The sequence below is a fragment of the Accipiter gentilis genome, chromosome 5, assembly GCF_929443795.1.
Source record: "Accipiter gentilis chromosome 5, bAccGen1.1, whole genome shotgun sequence".
Lineage (NCBI taxonomy): Eukaryota > Metazoa > Chordata > Aves > Accipitriformes > Accipitridae > Astur > Astur gentilis.
Window position 1 is genome coordinate 4,595,134 of NC_064884.1, and position 18,222 is coordinate 4,613,355.

General features: G+C 53.8%; 2 protein-coding genes across 7 annotated transcripts in view; one reads left to right on the top strand and one right to left on the bottom strand.

Annotated features, from left to right (window-relative positions):
* Positions 1–1,993, top strand: part of PKNOX2 (PBX/knotted 1 homeobox 2) — an 87,680-nt gene extending 85,687 nt beyond the window's left edge. For all 5 annotated transcript variants that reach the window (XM_049800444.1, XM_049800443.1, XM_049800446.1 and 2 more), the window contains one exon: positions 370–1,993. In XM_049800444.1, the coding sequence (XP_049656401.1) occupies positions 370–617 (248 nt within the window). In that variant the 3' untranslated portion in view covers positions 618–1,993. The remainder of the gene's footprint in view (positions 1–369) is intronic.
* Positions 1,994–3,252: 1,259 nt separating this feature from the next.
* On the bottom strand, positions 3,253–18,222 carry FEZ1 (fasciculation and elongation protein zeta 1). Of its 2 annotated transcripts, none has more exons than XM_049800448.1 (10): positions 18,140–18,222; positions 15,260–15,562; positions 11,182–11,278; positions 9,796–9,885; positions 8,779–8,980; positions 6,750–7,021; positions 5,622–5,702; positions 5,155–5,230; positions 4,502–4,567; positions 3,253–3,427 (listed from the first exon to the last, which is right to left on the bottom strand). In XM_049800448.1, exons 2-10 carry the CDS (start codon positions 15,532–15,534, stop codon positions 3,411–3,413), a joined length of 1,176 nt encoding a protein of 391 aa, XP_049656405.1. In that variant the 5' UTR covers positions 15,535–15,562; positions 18,140–18,222; the 3' UTR covers positions 3,253–3,410. The 2 variants fall into 2 exon arrangements, with proteins under 2 accessions (XP_049656405.1, XP_049656404.1); XM_049800447.1 differs by lacking the exon at positions 18,140–18,222 and adding an exon at positions 17,889–17,911.

Sequence of the window (18,222 nt, forward strand, 5' to 3'; positions counted from 1 at the left end):
GAAGATGAAGAGAAGGTGAAGAAAGCAGAGATGAACAGGGACCAGACAAGACGAGAAGACAGAAGATGAAGGGAAGGTGGAAATTAAGAGAGGATGAAAAGAGGATCTGCCCAGTCAGTTTGAGCATCTGCTGAAAAATGAAGGTTTCTTCTTATTTAATGGATACATTAGCTAAAAAAATTAAGGGTTCAACCTTGGAGAATGGCTGGGGCAGGTGGGACACCCTACAGGGTGCTCTCTCTCCAAGTGTAGCTTTCTGCTTGGGTTATTCTTGGTTTATGCACTTTTTCATCCTTTTCGTATTAGCTGGGAAGTCCTTATATATATATATATATATATATATATAAAAAATATTTTTTTTAATTTCAGGCTCGCTCAGCATGGACAACTTGCAACCTCTGTCGTCAGCCACGGCCACCATGGCCATGCAGCAGGCCATGCTGGCAGCCCACGACGACTCCCTCGACGGCACCGAGGAAGAGGAGGAGGATGAGGAGGACGAGGACGAGATGGAGGAGGAGGAAGAAGAAGAGGAAGAACTGGAGGAAGAGCCTGGTGGCCTCCCGGCAGCACCTGGTACCGACCTTGGCTTGGACCACAGTGACTCGCTGGAATAGCTCCTCCTGCACCCTCCCCAAATCATGGACAGCACCAGAAACAAAATTCCCCCCAAAATGCCAAAAAAATTGGCAAGAACAAAAACAAAATTGGTGAGAAAAAAGCAAATTGGAGGCGCTGGCAGATGCCCCGGCTGCCATCGGGAGCACGGGGACCACCACGTCAGCGTGTGGAAGTGAAGGACACATGTTTACAAGGCACATATTGTGGCCAGATTAATTTTTTTTTCAGGTTTTATTCTTATTTTCCCCTTTTCCCTTCCATTTTTGGTAAGAAAAAGCATTTTTAAGGGAAGCTGTTTTCCCCACACGATGCTCAGATGCTGTTGGGCAACAGTGGGTTTTCATCATGGGCTACCGTGTCCATCACTTGGATTGCTTGGTGCAAAAAACCCCAACCAACCCCAGGACTGATGCTTTTGGGGGTTTTCCCCCAGAAAGATGATTCACAGGCATAAGTAGTGGCACACGGGGAAAAAAAATCTACAAGTGCAAATTCTGCTTCAGGTCGGATCTGAGGAAGGTTTCATGCTCTTGACCCACCAGATTGTCCAAACGTCCCTGTTTTGGCCCCTATGCTGCAGCTGTTTGGTGACTCCGGACGCAACCTTCTGGAAAAGGGAGGAAATTCCCCCAAATCCTTTAATTTATGTGTGAAAAACCCATTGAATCTGGAAAAAAAAATCACCCCATCCTTGTCCTTAAGGGCTGAGACTGGACGCAGAGTTGGGGCAAAGGCTGCCGGCAGTTAAGACTTTCCCACGGCGTTTTGGCACCGCGTCAGGAGAAAGTGGGGGGAAAAATGGGTTTAAATAATGCAGATTTTCACCCAAAATTGAATGGTCACCCCCAAGATTCACCCAGGTGGGAGGAAATTCAATATTGTTGCTGGAAAGATGATTTCTCCCTGATACTGTCTACCTGCGTGGGAAAATGGTGGAGTTTTACCCCAAAGGAGCCATGGGGGAGGGCAGCTCTGCAAAAAACCAACATATTTTGGTTTTTTTTTAAATGCTAGCAAAATGGCGAATTTCGCCTTAAAATATGGTGCGGGGGAAACACAAAAGCAAACCCGGATGATGCGGGGCAGAAATAATAAAGGAATTTTCTTCTGCAGGTTCCTCCTGTAAATGCAGGTTTCTGTAAGAAGGATTTTTTTTTTTTGCGGCTTTTTGCCGGTTTTGTCCTTATTTTTTCTGGCTCTTGAAGAGTTGAGAAAAAAAAGAAACAGCAGCCAGGGGGAAAAAAAACCCAAGTGATGCAATGGGCAGAAAAGCCTATTTTTCGATACTGATCTGGCGTGAATGTAATCTGTAATTTCATAAAGGATTCATTGTAATTTAGTATTAATTCATGGCCATTTATTATAAAGTGCTACGAGATGAGGTTTCGCAGCTGTATTTTATTGGCAGCTTCTTCCTGCTAGTGGAGAAGCCCCAAAATGGGTGAATAACTCCCCCAAATGGGCACAATTCCCCCCCAAATAGGTGAATCAGCCCCCAAACGGGTGAACTGACCAAAACCCGCAATTGAGTGATGTGGTGCAAATAGGATTTACACTTCCAAAAGTGATGCTCCCCCAAAATGTTACACCTCTCTTGAGTGATGCCCACCCCAAAATGACTTATATTCTCCAAAAATGAGTGATTCTGCCCCAAAATCTGTGATGCTCACCCAAAAATGAATTATGTTATCCAAAAATGAGTGATGCTCCCCCAAAAGGAGTGACCCACCCGTAGCTGGGTGATACTGCCCAAAACATATTACGCTCCCCCAAAATGAGGGAAGCTCCCCAAAATTGAAGTGTTTCCCCCCAAAAGCGCTACTTCCCCCAGATGAACAAGGCTTCCCCCAAAATAAGGGATCCTCCTCCAAAATTAAGTGGTTCTTTTGGAGTGGTGCCCCCAAAATGATTGATCTTCTCAAAACCATGATGCTCCCCAAAATGTTTCCCCCAAATGAGCAATTCTCCCCCAAAATGAGCAACAGTCCCCAAAATGAGTGATGTTGCCCTAAAATGATGCTCTCCCAAACTAGCAATCCTCCCAAAAATGAGTGACTCTCCCCAAAAGCAAGTGATGCTCCCCAAAGTGAGTAAAACTCCACAAAATGAGCGATTTCCCCCAAAACAACTGAATTTACCCCCCAAACGGATGACACTCTCAAAAAAATAAGCAAAGACCCCCAAATTAGGGACTATCCCCCCAAATGAGTAACAAACCCCAAAAGTGAGCAATTTTCCCCAAAATGGACCCCCACCCCATTCCCTAATAAGCCAGTACTAATTAATGGGATGATTTTCTGGGGGAAAAAAAAAAAAGGTGATTTTTGCACAATTTTTAGCAGAAAACAGGGCTGCAGAGAAGTTAAAAGTGGAAAAAAAATGCCCTCAAAATGGAATTTACAGCTGAATTTTGCCCCTCTGATCATGGCAGCTGCCTGGAGCGCTGCAGCCAGCTCTGAGCACCCAGCAGCTCGTTAGCCAGAAATTTGCATATTTTATAAATTTCTGAAATATTCATGAGCATCGCAGCACAGTCCTTGTCGGTATTTTCCACCAAAAAAGTGCCTTTTTCTCTCGAAAAGTTGCAAACCGACGTCGCAAGCCAGGGGGCATGAAGATGCCGGAGGCTGGTTGCTTAATTAATGAAACGAATTATTTATTTCCCAGCTGTGCAAAGGTGGGGGGGAGTGCAGGGGGGAGGGTGGGGGGCCGCAGGCGACCCATTTTCCTCGGGTTTGGCCCCGTTTTCGAGGGGCGCCGGGGTAGGGGGGCACGAGGGCAGCGCCGCATCAGGTTGGGCAGAGCACTGCAAAGAGAGAGGTCATGGGTGTGCACTGGCGCGCCCGAGAGCGCACCAGGGACGTATGGGGGGTTGCACCCGGGTGCACGATGATGCACGGGTGTGCACAGGGATGCACGAGCATGCACGGGGCTGCACGACGATGTACGATGATGCACGAGCACACAAGGATGCGCAGGCTTGCACGGGGATACGCAAAAGAACGCGAGGATACACGGGCGTGCAAGGGTGTACGGCGGTGCATGAGGGTGCACGAGGGCTGCAGGAGGATACAGAAGTGTGCACGGGGGTGCACAAGGGTGCACGAGTATGCACATACGCACAAGCATGCATGAGGATTCCAGAGCGTGCAGAAAGGACGCATGAGCGTGCGTGAGGGCACGTGGGTGCACAAGCATGCATGAGTGCTACGTGAGGCTGCCCGGTAGCTGGAAATGGGGTGCAGAGAGGACGCAGGAGGAATGCACAAAGCATGCACGATGGTGCATGAAGGGTGCGGGAGGCTGCACAAGAGATGGATGAGAACTGTGTGGGAGATGCACAGGGATGCACAAGGATGGCCAGGCGATGCAGGAGGGGTGCCCAGTAGATGCGTGGAGGATGAATGGGGATGCAGGAGGAATGCACGATGGTGCGTGAGGGGTGAAGGGGGTGCACAGGGGTTCGTGAGGCTGCAGGAAGGAAGCGGGTGGACCACGTAACAAGGTATAAGGGAAGTCCAGGGAAGATGCAGTGATCTACAAAGGTGTGTGAGGATGCACAAGGCCTGCACAAAGGATGCATGAGGGATGCACAGGAGATGTACGCAGGATTCACAGAGGATGCACAAAGGATGCACCGACAATGCACAAGGGATGCATGGAGATGCATGAAGGATGCACACAAGATGCATGGGAGATGCACAAGGATGCACAGGAGGTGCATGAAGGATGCGAGGGAGTTGCACAAGGATGCAGAAAGGATGCACAAGGATATGCAAAAGGAATCCACAGTGGATGCACAGAGGGGACAAGGACTTCACGGGAACTGCATGAAGGATGCACGAGGGGTGCAGGAGGGATGCGCAAGGTGAGCAGATACCTTTGAGGATGTAGTCCGTGAGCAGTGTGGGCACCTTCTCGTTCCCCTCCTTCATGGCAAACAGGACTGTGAGGGGGAATGGAGCTGTGAGCCCGGCCCCACTGTCCCCCAAATGTCCCATTTCCCCACCAAGACCAGTCCCACAGTCGCCACAGAAACACTGCCGGAGTTTCCCACAATGCACCAGGCCTGAGAGCATCCCCCAAAAAAGCACTTTCACCCCCAGTCAGCCAATCCGTGGCAATGCAGAAAGGGTGTTTTACCCCCAAATTGGTGCTGGTGTAAGGTGCAAAAATGGAGGGGGGTGCTTTGCTGCAAATCAGCTGTGCTGCAGTGATGCAAAATGGATGATCGCACCCCAAACCGGCTGTGCTGCCATGCTGCAAAACAGGCCTTTTCCCCCCCAAAATGGGCTTTGTTGCAATGATGCAACATGGGTGGTAGCACCTCAAATTGCCCGTGCTGCAACAATGCAAAAAAAAAAGGGGGGGGGGGGGGGAATCACACCCCAAACTGGCTGTGTTGCAATGATGCACCCAAATCACAGCTGCTGCAGCAATGCAAAATGTGCATTTGCATCCCAAATCGACCACACCATGGAGATGCAAAATGTCTGGTTCTGCCCCAAAACGGCAGCTTGAATGAATACTCACTGTTGGTGAGCATCTGCAGATCCTCTACAGAGGGTGGTGACCCCTTCTTCTCATAGGGAATCACTGTGTTCAGGTACTGCAAAAAAAAACCACACAAACCACCCCAAAACCACGCAGATAGCACAGACCTGCCTATTTTTTGCACCACCTTGAGACAAATCACCCCAAATCGGTGCAAAAGCAGAGTATGTCTGCGATTTTCCTGTGATTCCATTTAATTTGCTGGTATTTTGGGGGGGGGTTACTGAATTAACTGCATGCTGCAAAACCCGCCCAACCGTGAACCCCTGCTTAGGGAGGATTTTTTGGGGTGAAAAATGGTGATTCTTGCAAGATGGGTTAGCAGAGTGTAGGGGACAGAGCAGGGTCATAAAATGAAAAAATATTTTTAAATGGGTTTGGGCGATGCAGGGGGAAGGACTGTGAAAGGGGACGGATTCGGGCAATTTTTTTGGGAAAAAGAGCACCTGCTTCTCGTTGGCGGTGGGGCCGAAGGTCTGGCGCAGGCCGGAGTGCAGGATGCTGGAGATGCCCTCCATGCTGAAGCGCTGGGGACACACACCACCACACACACCCAGTCACCTCCCGGGGACACGAATGTCACCCGTGACACCTCCCCCGGCACCAACGTCCCCCCCCCCGGCACCCTGACTCCCATCCACGTCCCCCCATTACCCTGTCCCACATCCCCCTCTCCTTCTGTCCCCACGTCCCCCTGTTCCCCATCTGCCCAAACCCTTTGTCCCCCCATCCCCCTGGCCCCATCCCTTCTCCTGTCCCCGCATCCCCACGTCCCTCTTGCTCCATCCTGTCCCCCATCCCCTATCCCTGCATCTCTGTCCCATGTCCCCCCACCCCTCAACCCTCTGTCCCATGTCCCCCCATCCCACATCCCCCTGTCCCATGTCCCTTTTCCTCCCTCCTGTCGCGCATCCCCCGTCCCACGTCCCCCCCCATCCCTCACCCCCCTGCCCCGTGTCCCTCAACCCCATCCCCCATCACCCAACCCGTCCTGTCCCACGTCCTTTTTGCTCCATCCTGTTGCCCATCCCGTCCCTGAATCCCCGTCCCACGTCCCCATCCCACATCCCTCTGCCCCGTCCCCAACCCATCCCACCATGTTCCCCCATCCCACATCCCCTTGTCCCACGTCCCTCTTGCTCCATCCTGTCACCCATCCCGTCCCTGCATCTGTCCCACATCCCCCCGTCCCACTTGCTCCATCCTGTCGCCCATCCCGTCCCTGCATCTGTCCCATGTCCCCCCATCCCACATCCCCCCGTCCCACATCCCTCTTGCTCCATCCTGTCGCCCATCCCGTCCTTGCATCTGTCCCATGTTCGCCCATCCCATATCCTCCCGTCCCACGTCCCTCTTGCTCCATCCTGTCGCCCATCCCCTGTCCCTGCATCCCCGTCCCACGTCCCCATCCCTCATCCCCCTGCCCCGTGTCCCCATCCCACGTCCCTCTGCCCCATCCCCTGTCCCCCAACCCCTGTCCTACCACATCCCCCTGTCCCACCACATCCCCCCATCCCACATCCCATCTCCCCCTCCAGCCCCATCCCAACCGCCCCCAAGCCCCCGTTCCCCACCTTCCTGGGCATGTGGTTCCCGCGCTCGGGACGCCCGCCTTGCAGGCTCAGCCCCCTGTCGCGACGGCGGCGCCGGGCAGCCTCCCGCTGCTCCCGCTGCTCCCCCTGCACCGCCAGCAGCGCCCCGATGAACGCCGTCTTCACCTCCTTCTCGAACGCCAGCTCGTCCCGCCGCGCCAGCTGCGCCACCAGCTCCGCCGACAGCGCCCGGCTGGCCGCCTCCGCGCGCCCCGCCGCCGCCACCAGCTCCCGCGCCGACAGCCGCCCCAGCCCTGCCGCCCGGGTGTCGCGGTTAGGGCCGGGTGCCGTGCCGCTCTTACCGTTAAGACGCACGGGGCGACTAACGGGCCGCCCGGCGCAACCGGCGAAACGCTCGGCGCGGCCAACGGAACGCCCGGTGCAACTGGTGAGCAATTACTCAAAAGCCCGGCGCAATCGCCGACGTGCACGGTGCAATTAGGAAAATGCCCACGAAAGCTCGCAAAATGCTTTCTGCGATTACCGAGACGCAGGCTGCGGTTATTAAGATGCGCGGGGTGAGCAGCGGGCCGCCCGGTGCAACTGGCGAGGCGCCGGTGCAGTAAGTGCAATGCGTACTGCAACTAGGGAATACTGCCCGGTGAATTAGCGGGACGCCCGGTGCAGTTAGCGTAACGCACGCTGAAGTCTGCAAAATACCTTATGCAACTAGCGAGGCGCGCAGCGCAATTACGAAGGTGCTGGGGGCGATTAGTGGGATGCCTGGTGCAATTAGCGAAACATACAGTGCAATAAATGAAACGCCTGGTGCAATTAGTGACATGCGCAGTGCAACTAGCGACATGCGCACTGAAGTTTAGAACATTGCGTTACGTATTTAGTGAAACGCACGCTGCAGCTGTTACGACACGGGAGGCAATTAGCGTGCTGCCCGGTGCAACTGGTGAAACACCCGGTGCAATAAGCGCAAGGCACAGTGCAACTCGGGAAATGCTCGGTACAGTTAGTGGCACGCCCAGTGCAGTTAGTAAAATGCCCACTGCAATTAGTGACATGTCCGGTCTGGTGCAATTAGTAAAATGACCGATATAATTAGTGACATGCCCGGAGCAATCAGTGAAATCCATAGTGCATAAGTGAAACACCTGATGCAATTAGTAACATGCCTGTGCAATTAGTGACATGCAAGGTGCAATAAATGAAATGCGCTGTGCAATTAGGGGAATGCGCAGAACAATTAGCAAAATGCCTGGGGCAATTAGTGACACACACCATGCCATTAGTGAAAAGTCTAGCCTATGGTGCGTTTAGTGGCACGCACAGTGCACGTAGAGAAATGTACTACATGCTGCATGGTGCGCTTAGCAACGTGCACGGTGCTCTTGGGGAAATGCATAATGCAATTAGTGAAAACCACCACCGTATTTTCCACGGACTTAGGAAAATGCATGGTGCAATCAGGAAAATGCCCGTGCATTAGTGGCAGTCGGTACATTCAGAGGAGTGAAACACTCAACAAAATGCACAGCGCAGCTAGGAATATGCACGGTGCATGGCTCGGTGAAGCGCCCAGCACATTCAGTTCCAGGCACGGTGCTGTCAAGAAAGCGCAATTCCTGAAATGCAGGGTGCAAACAGCAAAATGCGAAGCACACCAGGCATTTCTGCAAAACGCTGGGCAAGCGTAGCAAAAAGCTCAGCGTGCATGGAGAAAGGATGGTGCACACCACTGGCGGTGCAAGGCCCAGTACATTTAATGAATGGCACGGTGTGTTTTGCAAAATGCCGAGTGCTTTAGGGAAAGGCACAAAATGCATTTAGAGCAAGGCATTTCGCAAAACGCACGGCGCGCTCGGCTAAAGCCTGGGTGCATTTAAAGCAATACTAAAAGCAAGATATCCGTGGGATTCATTTTTTGCCAAGAGCCCCCTCCTGGCCAAACTGTGTAAACACTGGAGCAAGCTGGCCCTGAAGCCTGGAGAGGCTCAATTGTCCAATTTGGTTGGAATTGTCCCCAGAGAGCGAGTGGCCTGGATTTTGCTGGCCATACCTTCATGGGAGCAGTTGTTGTTGAAAACAGGGGAGAAAGCATGCAGCTCACGCAGAAGGATGGGCTCTGTGCCCCTGCCACCGCCTTCGCCTTCAGCATCGGCCTCGGTCTCTTCCTCCTCTTCTTCCTCATCCTCATCCCCCTCAGGGTCAGCCTCGGGGTCGGGTGAACTCTGCATCAGCTCCTCCAGCTCCTCAATGACCTGCAGGGCATCAGGGTCCTCCATTTGCACCTACACCCTGCAGCCCACAGCTACACCCTGCATCTGCATCTGCGTCCTGCCCTCACAGCTGGGATCTGGTCTCTTCATACTGCACCTGCACCCTCTATCTGTATCGGCACCCCGCATCCTCCATCCTCCCCTTCATCCCGCATCTGCACCTGCATTTGCATCCATCTGGACCCTGCGTCCTCCCTCTGCATCCTGCATCTGCATCCCACATTCCCGTCTGCATCCAAATCCCACATCCCACATTCACCCCCCTCCACGGGTATTCGCACCCCAGACCTGCGCCTACACCTAAATCTGCATCCCACACCTACGTCTGCATCCTGCTCCCTTCATCCTGCATCCTGTACGTGCACCTGCACCTTCTATCCAGCAGCCCACACCCCGCGTCTCCCATCCACATCCCCTTCCTCGCATTGGCAACCTGCATCTGGCACCTGCATCGCGCATCCCACATCTGCATCCCTGCCTCCGCACCGGAATCCTGTAGCTGCATCCCACCTCTGCCCCCGCCCCGTTTTCATCCTTCATCCCATGACACCCATTTGCATCCAGCACCTGGAACCCACATTCCTATCCGCACCCAAATCCCACATCAGCACCCACAACTCGCACCTCCATCTACACCCAAATCTGCATCCCACATCCCATGATGATGGGATTTGGCCTTTTTTTGTGCTTTCAGCACATGGCCATGGGGCTGAGGCGGGCTGAGACCATGCCAAGGGGCTACAGCTTGGCTTTTGGGGGACACGCAGGCATTCAGGAGCCCGTGGGGGCCGGGGTACCTGCTCAGCTGTCAGCAGTGGCTCCTCATTGATGCCCGAGTCTTGCTCACTCCTCTCAGTGAGCTCCTCCTCCTCCTCCTTCTCGCAGAGCTGCAGGAGACACAGGCTGGGCCACCTTGGTGGCACCGCAGGCCCGGCCCGGCACAGGCATGGCCCCAGCACGGACACAGACACGGCCCTGGCCCAGGGAGAGCCACCGGGGAACCACAGCTCTAGGGGACATGCTGCATGGGGGGGCTGGGGGGGGAGGTTACACGGGGAGACATCGGATGGAGACACGGATGGGGACGCTGGACAGGGAGACACTGGGTGGGGAGACATTGGATGGGGATGTTGGATGGAGACATTGGTTGGGAACGTTGGATGGAAGGATATTGGACAGAGACCCTGGATAGAGATGGATGGAGATGCTGGATGGGGAAATGTTGGATGGGACTTTGGATAGGGACTTTGCACTGGGACTTTCCACAGGGATGCTGGAGACATTGGAGAGGGAGATGATGGACAGGGAAGTGTTGGATGGGGAGGTGTCGCAAGGAGACAGATAGAGATGTCGGATGGGGAGACACTGGATGGAGCTGTTGGATGGAGACATTGAACTGGGAAGTTGGACAGGGAGAAGTACAGTTATGTTGGATGGAGATGTCGGGTGGAGAGTCATTTGAATTAATGCATTGGATGGTGACATTGGATGGGGAGGTGTTGGAGGTGCTGGATGGAATTGACGGGGACGTCGGATGGGGAGATGATGGATGGTGATGCTGAATGGGGAAGAGGTCGGATGGAGACATTGGATGGGGACATCAGACGGGGAAATGTCAGAGGGGAACGCTGGATGGGGAGGACATGGACGGACACGTTGGATGGAGATGTTGGACAGGGAGGCATCTTCTTTTTTACCACTTTTCACAGGCTATTTCACCTTTTTAGCAGAAAATAACCCAAGAAATTTACCTTCTCTTCCCCCTTTAGCAACGGGTTGCGTAATATCCAAATGGGTTAATTTCAGTCGATTTTGAGGCATCTTTGCAGCCCTCCCACAACCCCAACTGCAGCTATTCACAGCATGAACTCACTACAATGAAGAAAACACTATTTTCTACCCCCAAAAATACACGACATTACCCCTGGCTTGGGGGCAAATTGGCAAAGAACAGATAGCCGAACCAAATGCTTAATCTTGCCCATTTCAGTGTGGTTTCACCCTAAAATGTGGACAAACACTGCACTGGTTCTGTGTCACCCCCAAAATACTATTTTGGGTAGTTGGTAGTGCTCTGATGGTCGCTGAGCCTTGGGGCTGATGGACAGCCGTCAAGCATCACCCAGGGGTCATGCAGGGATGGGACGGGGTTGAGGTGCCAAGGGGGGGGCCCACGGTCGTACCTGGGGGTCGGTGCCATCGGGGGCCTCAGCCCCTGGGAGCAGCCAGGGCCGGGGGGAGCCCCGGGGGACGAAGCCATCAGTGAGAGCATCCCAGACCCTGCAGGGAGGTGGGTGGTGAGCACCGATGCCAAAATGTTGCCTCCCAGAAAGCTGTCCCAAAATGGCATGCCAAAATGCCTCGAAACACCCCAAAATGCCCCCCCCCCAATCCCAAAACACCAAGATGCCCGAAACATCCCAAAGCATCCCAAATGATGTCCTAGAAGACCCCAAAGCTCCTCAAAATATCACCGTGAAATACTGCCCTGAAATATCCCAAAGCACCCCAAAATGCCTGAATGTCCCCAGACGTCATTTTGAAACGTTGCCATCAAAATACCCCCCAAAAGGCCACTGCAATGCCCCAAAATGTCTCCAGATGCCACAGAAGACTGCTGTGAAATACCCCAAAATGCCACCCCGAAACATCACCATGATGTCCTCAAATGCCCCAAAATATCCCAAAACGCCCCCAAAGCCCCAGAAACACCCCAAAATACCATCCTAAAACACTGCCACAAAGCCCCAAGACCCTCTGAAAGGCCCCCAAACACCTCAAAACACTGCCCTGGAACACCCCACAACACCCCTAAAGGTCCCAAAGCTCCAAAATGCCCTGAAACACCCCAAAATGCCATCCTAAAACACCCAAAAATGCCCCCCCAAAGCCACAATGCTCCAAAATGCCACCCTGAAATGCTCCAAACCACCACCCTGAAAAAGCCCTGAAATGCCTCAAAACATCCCCAAATGCCACCTTTGAACACACAGAAACACTCTACAATGCTTTCCTGAAACAGTGCCCAAAATGCCCCAAAACGCTGCCCCAGAACACCCCGAAAGATCTCAAAATGTTGTCCCAAGACCCCACTCCAAAAAACTCAAAAATGCTCCAAAATACTCCCCTGATACCCCAAAACACCTCAAAATACCATGGGGAAAGACCCCCAAATGCTGTCCTGAAACATTGCCCAAAAACACCCTAAAAATGCCTCAAAAAGCTGCCCCGATACCCCAAAGAAACACCCCAAAATGCTGCTGCGACGCTCCAGAACATTCCCCAATCGCCCAACATCCCACAACACTTCTGCAATGCCCCAAATGCCTCAAAACTCCCCCAAATGTTGCCCTGGAACATGCTGAAATGGCCCAAAATGCAGTCACAGCATCCCAAAATGTCACCCTGAAACACCCCAAATTGCCACCTTCAAACAGCGCTGAAACACCCCCAAACTGCCCCGAAACACCCCAAAAGATGGCCCTGGAACATCCAAAAATGCCACTCTGGAACACCCCCCAGAACACCCAAAAAACCAGCTGTGATGCCCTGAACCCCCTCAAACCACCCCAAAATCTCCCAAAATACAGACCTGAAACACCTGGAAACAACCCCAAAACTCCTCCAAACCCCCTTAAACCCCTTTCCTCTGCGCCACTATTAGGGGTGACCGATCCTCCCCCGCAGGGCTGGACTAATTTTGCCCAATTTCACCCCCAAAAAGATGTATGGGGGTGGGGGAGGAGGTACAGGGGAAAAAAGGGGGAGAAAAAAAGGGGAGGGGGAGGAGGAATAAAAAAGTGAAAAAATGTGAAGAAGAAGAAAAAAGGAGGGGGGTAAGGAGGGGTGGCAAGAAAAAAGGGGGGGCAAGAAAAAAGGGGGGAAGGGGAAAACAGGAGAAAAAAGTGGTAAAGAAGGAGAAGATGGGGAAAAAGGGGAAAACTGGGGAAAATGGGGAAAAGTGGGGGAAGGAAAATGGGGGTAAAAGAGGGGAAATGGATTAAAAAATGAGAAAGGGGGGAAAAGAAGGAAAAGGGGAAAGTGGGGAAAAAAGAGAAAAAGGGAGAGAAAGGGAAAGGTGGGAAAATGGGGGATGGGGAAGGAGGAAAAGGGGTAAAAGGGAAAAAGGAGAAAGGGGGAAAAAGCAGGAAGTGGGGAAAAAGAAAATGTAAGAAAAAAGGGGGAATGAGGGGAAAAATGGGGAAAAAGGTGGAAAAGTGGAGAAAAGGGAGAAAAAGAGGAGGAAAGAAAAAATGGGGGAAATGGGAAAAAAGCGGTGAAAAGTGGTAATATGAGGAATAAGGTCAAAAATGGGGAAAAAGGCACAAAAAGAGATTAGAAAATTTCTCCCCAATTAAGGCAAGCCCACCCATTTTCCCACCACAAACGGCAGTTTTAGTCCGACACGGTGCCATGCCCATGCACATCCCAATTCCCCCTAAATCACCCCAAACCCGCCTGCCCCTCCCCATCCCTAAACCCGCTTGTTTTGGGGTATTTATCTCATCTCCTTCCTTACCTGATCTTAATTCCCCCTGAAATCACATATTTCACTAATTAACGCACAAAAACGTGCATGTCAACCCCCCCCCCCCGATATTCCTATTTTTAACAAAACCACAGCAAATAAGGAAAAAATAAGTGGTTATCCCCCAAACTTTGCTTTTTTTCCCTGCTCTTAAAGGGCCAGCACCCTGCAAGGTCAGGCAAGCAGCAGCAGCAGATTTCTGGGTTAATTACGGTAAGAATTGGTTAATAATTAGGGAAATACAGCGCCTTTAAGGCCCCAGCCCATCCCCCGCCCATGCACACAGGGCTCATTCAAGAGGGAGGGAAAAAAAAAAAAAAAAAGCCCTGTTTTGCCCAATCTGACCCAAAAAAAGACACAATAAGCAGCACAAAGCAGGCAGCGAGCCGGCTGCCGGCGACAGCGCGGCGCTCCCGGCGCCAGGCCAAATTGCGTTTTTCCCTGAAAACCCGTCAATTTGGCCAATTATGAAAAGCAATTCAGCCTCAGTGGGTTTTGGTGAAAAAAACCCAACAGCAAAATAAACAGATTTGGGGGCGCTTGGGTTGAAAACAACCACTTGCATGGTGAAAAATGAGTATTAGGAATTGCAGCCTGGGGAATAATCCCACTTAAACAACAACAACAAAAAATCTGTTAGAAAGGCGTTAATGTCTAAACAACACTGCAACACCCCCCCCCCCCCAAATCTGGCAAAAAAAAAAAGGCATTTTGCAACAAAAAAAGGTTTTTAATGAATATTTAGATTGTAATGCAAATGCCACTATATTGTGGCAGGGTTGAGGGGATTTTGCCAAAGTTGGCTGCCCCCTGGCTTGATGCAGAGCTTGCACATTGCAAGCAAAAGGCTAAGCTCTACTCACACCTTACTCAAGGTTTACACTCAGCCACCCTGGGGGCTCTCTTCCCATAGACTGAGCCTGCTGTGACCCCCTGCAATGCGACATGGGGCACCCTGCTGCGTCTCCTCATAGGATGCTCCACAGCTGCTCCATGGATCCTACATAGCTGCTCCACAGATGCTACATAACTACTCCAGGGGTCTCGCACAGCTACTCCAACGATGCTACACAGCCGCTCCAAGGATCCTACACTGCCAGCCCAAGGTGCTGCATGATCACGCCACAGCGCAGGGGGCTGATTTGCATGTGGTGGAGATCTTGTAAGCATGCAAGGAAGCGCAATAAGCCCCAGAGGGGCGTTACTCATAGGATACTACGGTGCTACTCTGATGTGCTACACAACCATGCTGCAATGGGGTAGGCTGGTCTGCATGTTCTGGGAGGAGGTGTATCTCATGACCATGCAAGGAGGCATGTAGGCCCAAGGGTGGCCTACTCATAGGATACTACACGGCTACTCCATGCTGCTGCATGACTATGCCATGATGCAGGGGGCTGAGTTGTATGCGGGGTGTACCTTGCTAGCGTGCAAGGCGGCATGCAGAGCCCGACGGAGTGGTTACTCGTAGGATACTACAGCGCTATTCCTGACATGGTGCATGACCGTGCTGCAATGCAGGGAGCTGGTCCGTGAAGTCTCTCAAGGGCGCAAGGAGGCACACAGGCTGCGAGAGGGCTTACTCACAGCTTACTACACCACTGCTTTGATGTGTTGCATGACCACGCTGCAACGCAGGGAGCCAGTCTGCATCGGGAGCGTGTGGGTTTTGCAGGTGTGCAAGGAGGCACGTGTCGCCAGAAGTAGGGGGGGGTGGGGGGGGCCTTACTCACTCCTCATCCTGGAGACGCTCCTCCTCCTCCTGCGCCTGGAGACGCCCCCGCACGGGGGCCAGACCCTCGGTGGCAGCATCATAGTTGCGGAAGCAGACGGTGAGTTTCTCGTCGAACTCCTGCACCAGGTCCTCCATCGACTTGAAGCTCATCATCTCGGCCGAGAAGCTCTCCAGCTCGGCCAGCGCTGGGTCTGCAGCGCGTTGTGGGGTTCCCCCATCGTCCCCGGGCCCCTCCTCGAACTCCTCCTCCAGGCTTACCAGGGGCGCCTCCATCCTCCTCAGTACCGATGCGCCGCCTTAGCTGCGGGGAGAGGCTGCCTGTGAGGCACCGGGCTACTCACAGGTTACAACACGAGGGCTCCCCACTCCCTTTGCTGCTGCCGTGCGGGCTGAAACCCTACTGCCAGGGCTATTATATAACCAACAGTATCTCTGTAGTATCCTAGTAGTATCCCAACAGCATCTTAGTACTGTCTTGGTAGAAATATGCTGACATCCTGACACTACACTAGTAAGTAGTACTTTACTAGTAGCGACAAAGGGTGGACAGTGGCCCAAATAGCTTAGTGCTACCCTGATAGTATGTAAAAAGTATCGTAACCCTACCGTTTACACTGAACTGGTAGTATCTTAGTAGTATCCTTATACTATAGCACTACTATCTTAGTAGTGGCCTGGAAGTATCACACTAGTATCAGTAATGTGCTGACGGTACCCCAAAAGTTTGAGCATTGCCCTGATAGTATCCCAGAAGTATCTCACCCCTATCTTTTCTAGTGCCCTTGTAGTATCTCAGAAGTATCCTACTGATATTCTGCTAGTGTCCTGACAGCATCCCACTAAAAAATGAGTACTGTCTTGAAAGCACCTTAGCAGCGTTGTGATAATATCCTGACAGTATCATAGTAGTACCCTGATACTATCTTAGCAGTATCCTAGTAGTGGCCCTGCAGTGTCTTAGTAGTGCCTCGATAGTATGGTGAAAGTATCTCAGCGGTACCTTCGGAGTATCCTGGATAAACGCTTCGCAGAGTCCTGAGAGTACCTCTGTGCTACACTGAGATTATCCTAGTAGCGGCCATTGAATAGCTCAGCATTACCCTGACGTTGTAGTAGCACAGGTAGGAGTTACTGCGTCAGGAGCATCCCAATAGTGTCCTAGTAACATCCTAACAGCACCCTGACAGTATCACAGTAGCGTATCAGCGGTGTCCTGACAGGATCCTAACAGTGGTATATCGGTATACGGTTATTATCTTAGTAGCGTCCCGATAGTATCTTGGTAGCGCAAGGTAATAGCCAGATATTATCTTAGTGCCACGTTACTACGCTGAAAGCAACTCAACCGTATCTGTTGTAGAATCCAGAGTCCCTTGATGGCGTGTTAGCGCTGCTCCGGCGGTACCAGCCCTTGAAAGGCGCTGGAAATACCCGAGGAGCATCCTGATAGCATCCTGGGAGTGCCCTGACTGTAGCTTAGCAGCGTTCTCGCAGTATCCCAGTAGCATCCACATAGTATCCTGACAGTATCTTAATGCCACCCTGAGAGCGCCTTGGCGCTGCCCGCAGAATATCCCGACAGCATTTCAGTAAACTCCTCGTAGCACCTTAGTAGCACCCCAGTAGTATCCTGAGAGTATCTCAGCCGCGTCTTGATAGTACCTCACTAGTCCTTCACCAAGTTACTGAGAGTATCCCGGTAGTATCTTAGCAGTAGCCTCACAGAAGCAAGCAGTCACCTAGTAGTAAGTCGGTAATAACGCAGTAAAGGTGCCGCTACTCCAACCCACTCGCCCAGCCCCGGCCACGCTGCCCCCGGGGAGGGGGAAAGCAGAAACACGCTCCAGCTTTTGGGGGAAAAACCCGGCTTTGGGGCTTTCAGTACCGTCTGTGCACGCCCGCGCCCCCCCCCCCCCCCCAAAAAAAAAAACAAAAAACCGTGCCGCGCGCTGGTTGCGCGTGAACCTCGGCGGGTCCGCGGCACGCACGCACGCCCCCCCCCCCCCCCCCACGCGTGTGTGTGTGTGTGGGGGGGTGGGTGGGCGCGCACGTAAAGCCCCTGGGCGCGTGCGCTCGAGGGTGACCGCGCGGCGCGTGCACGCACGCCTTTGCACGCGTGCCCTGCGCGCCACGCGCCCCCGCCCCCCCTCCCCCAGCCACGCAGCGTGCGTCCACACCCCCCCCCCACCCACCACCACCCCCCCCCTCGGGCACCCCCAAACGCGAGCTCCCCAGTCGCTCCTGCACCCCGCGCACCCCCCACCCCCACCCCCACCCCGACGTGCACGCGCCCACGCACCCCCTCCCCCGGTACATGCACCCGCGTGCTTGCACCCCCCCCCTCCCCAAACACCCCCAAACGCTCCCACAGCACCCGTGCAGCCCCCCCCCCCCCTGCCGCGCGCATCCCACGGCGCACCACCCTTGCACGGACGCTGATGCGCAGCGGAGCACGCACCCCCCTCCCCCTCCCCAACACGGGCACCCCCCACAATGCACCGCAAGCTGCCCCCCCCCCAAAAAAAAACCACAAGCGCCCTCAGACCTACCCGCGACCTTGCACCACGACGCCCACCCCCCCCCCAAGACCCCCCCCCCCCCACTGCACCCCGCAATGCACGCCTTACCCACGATGCACCACGGCGGCGCGCCCCCGACGCAGCCCCCCCCCCCCTCCCCACTCGTGCACGCGCCCCGGGGGGGGTCCCGCACCTCCACGCAATCCCCTTGCAGCACCCCAACAGCCCCCCCCCCCCCAGCACGCAACAGCAACGCCCCTCGCACCCCAACCCCCCACCCGCTGCACCCCAAAATCGCTCCTCCCGCGAGTCCACGCACCCCCCCCAGCCCCCCACGCACCCCCCAGCCCCGCACCCACCTGCGGCCCCGCATCCTCCGCGCCGCGGGTGGGGGTGAAAGGGGGGGGGGGGGGGCGGGCAGCTCCGCCGCACTGCGCAGGCG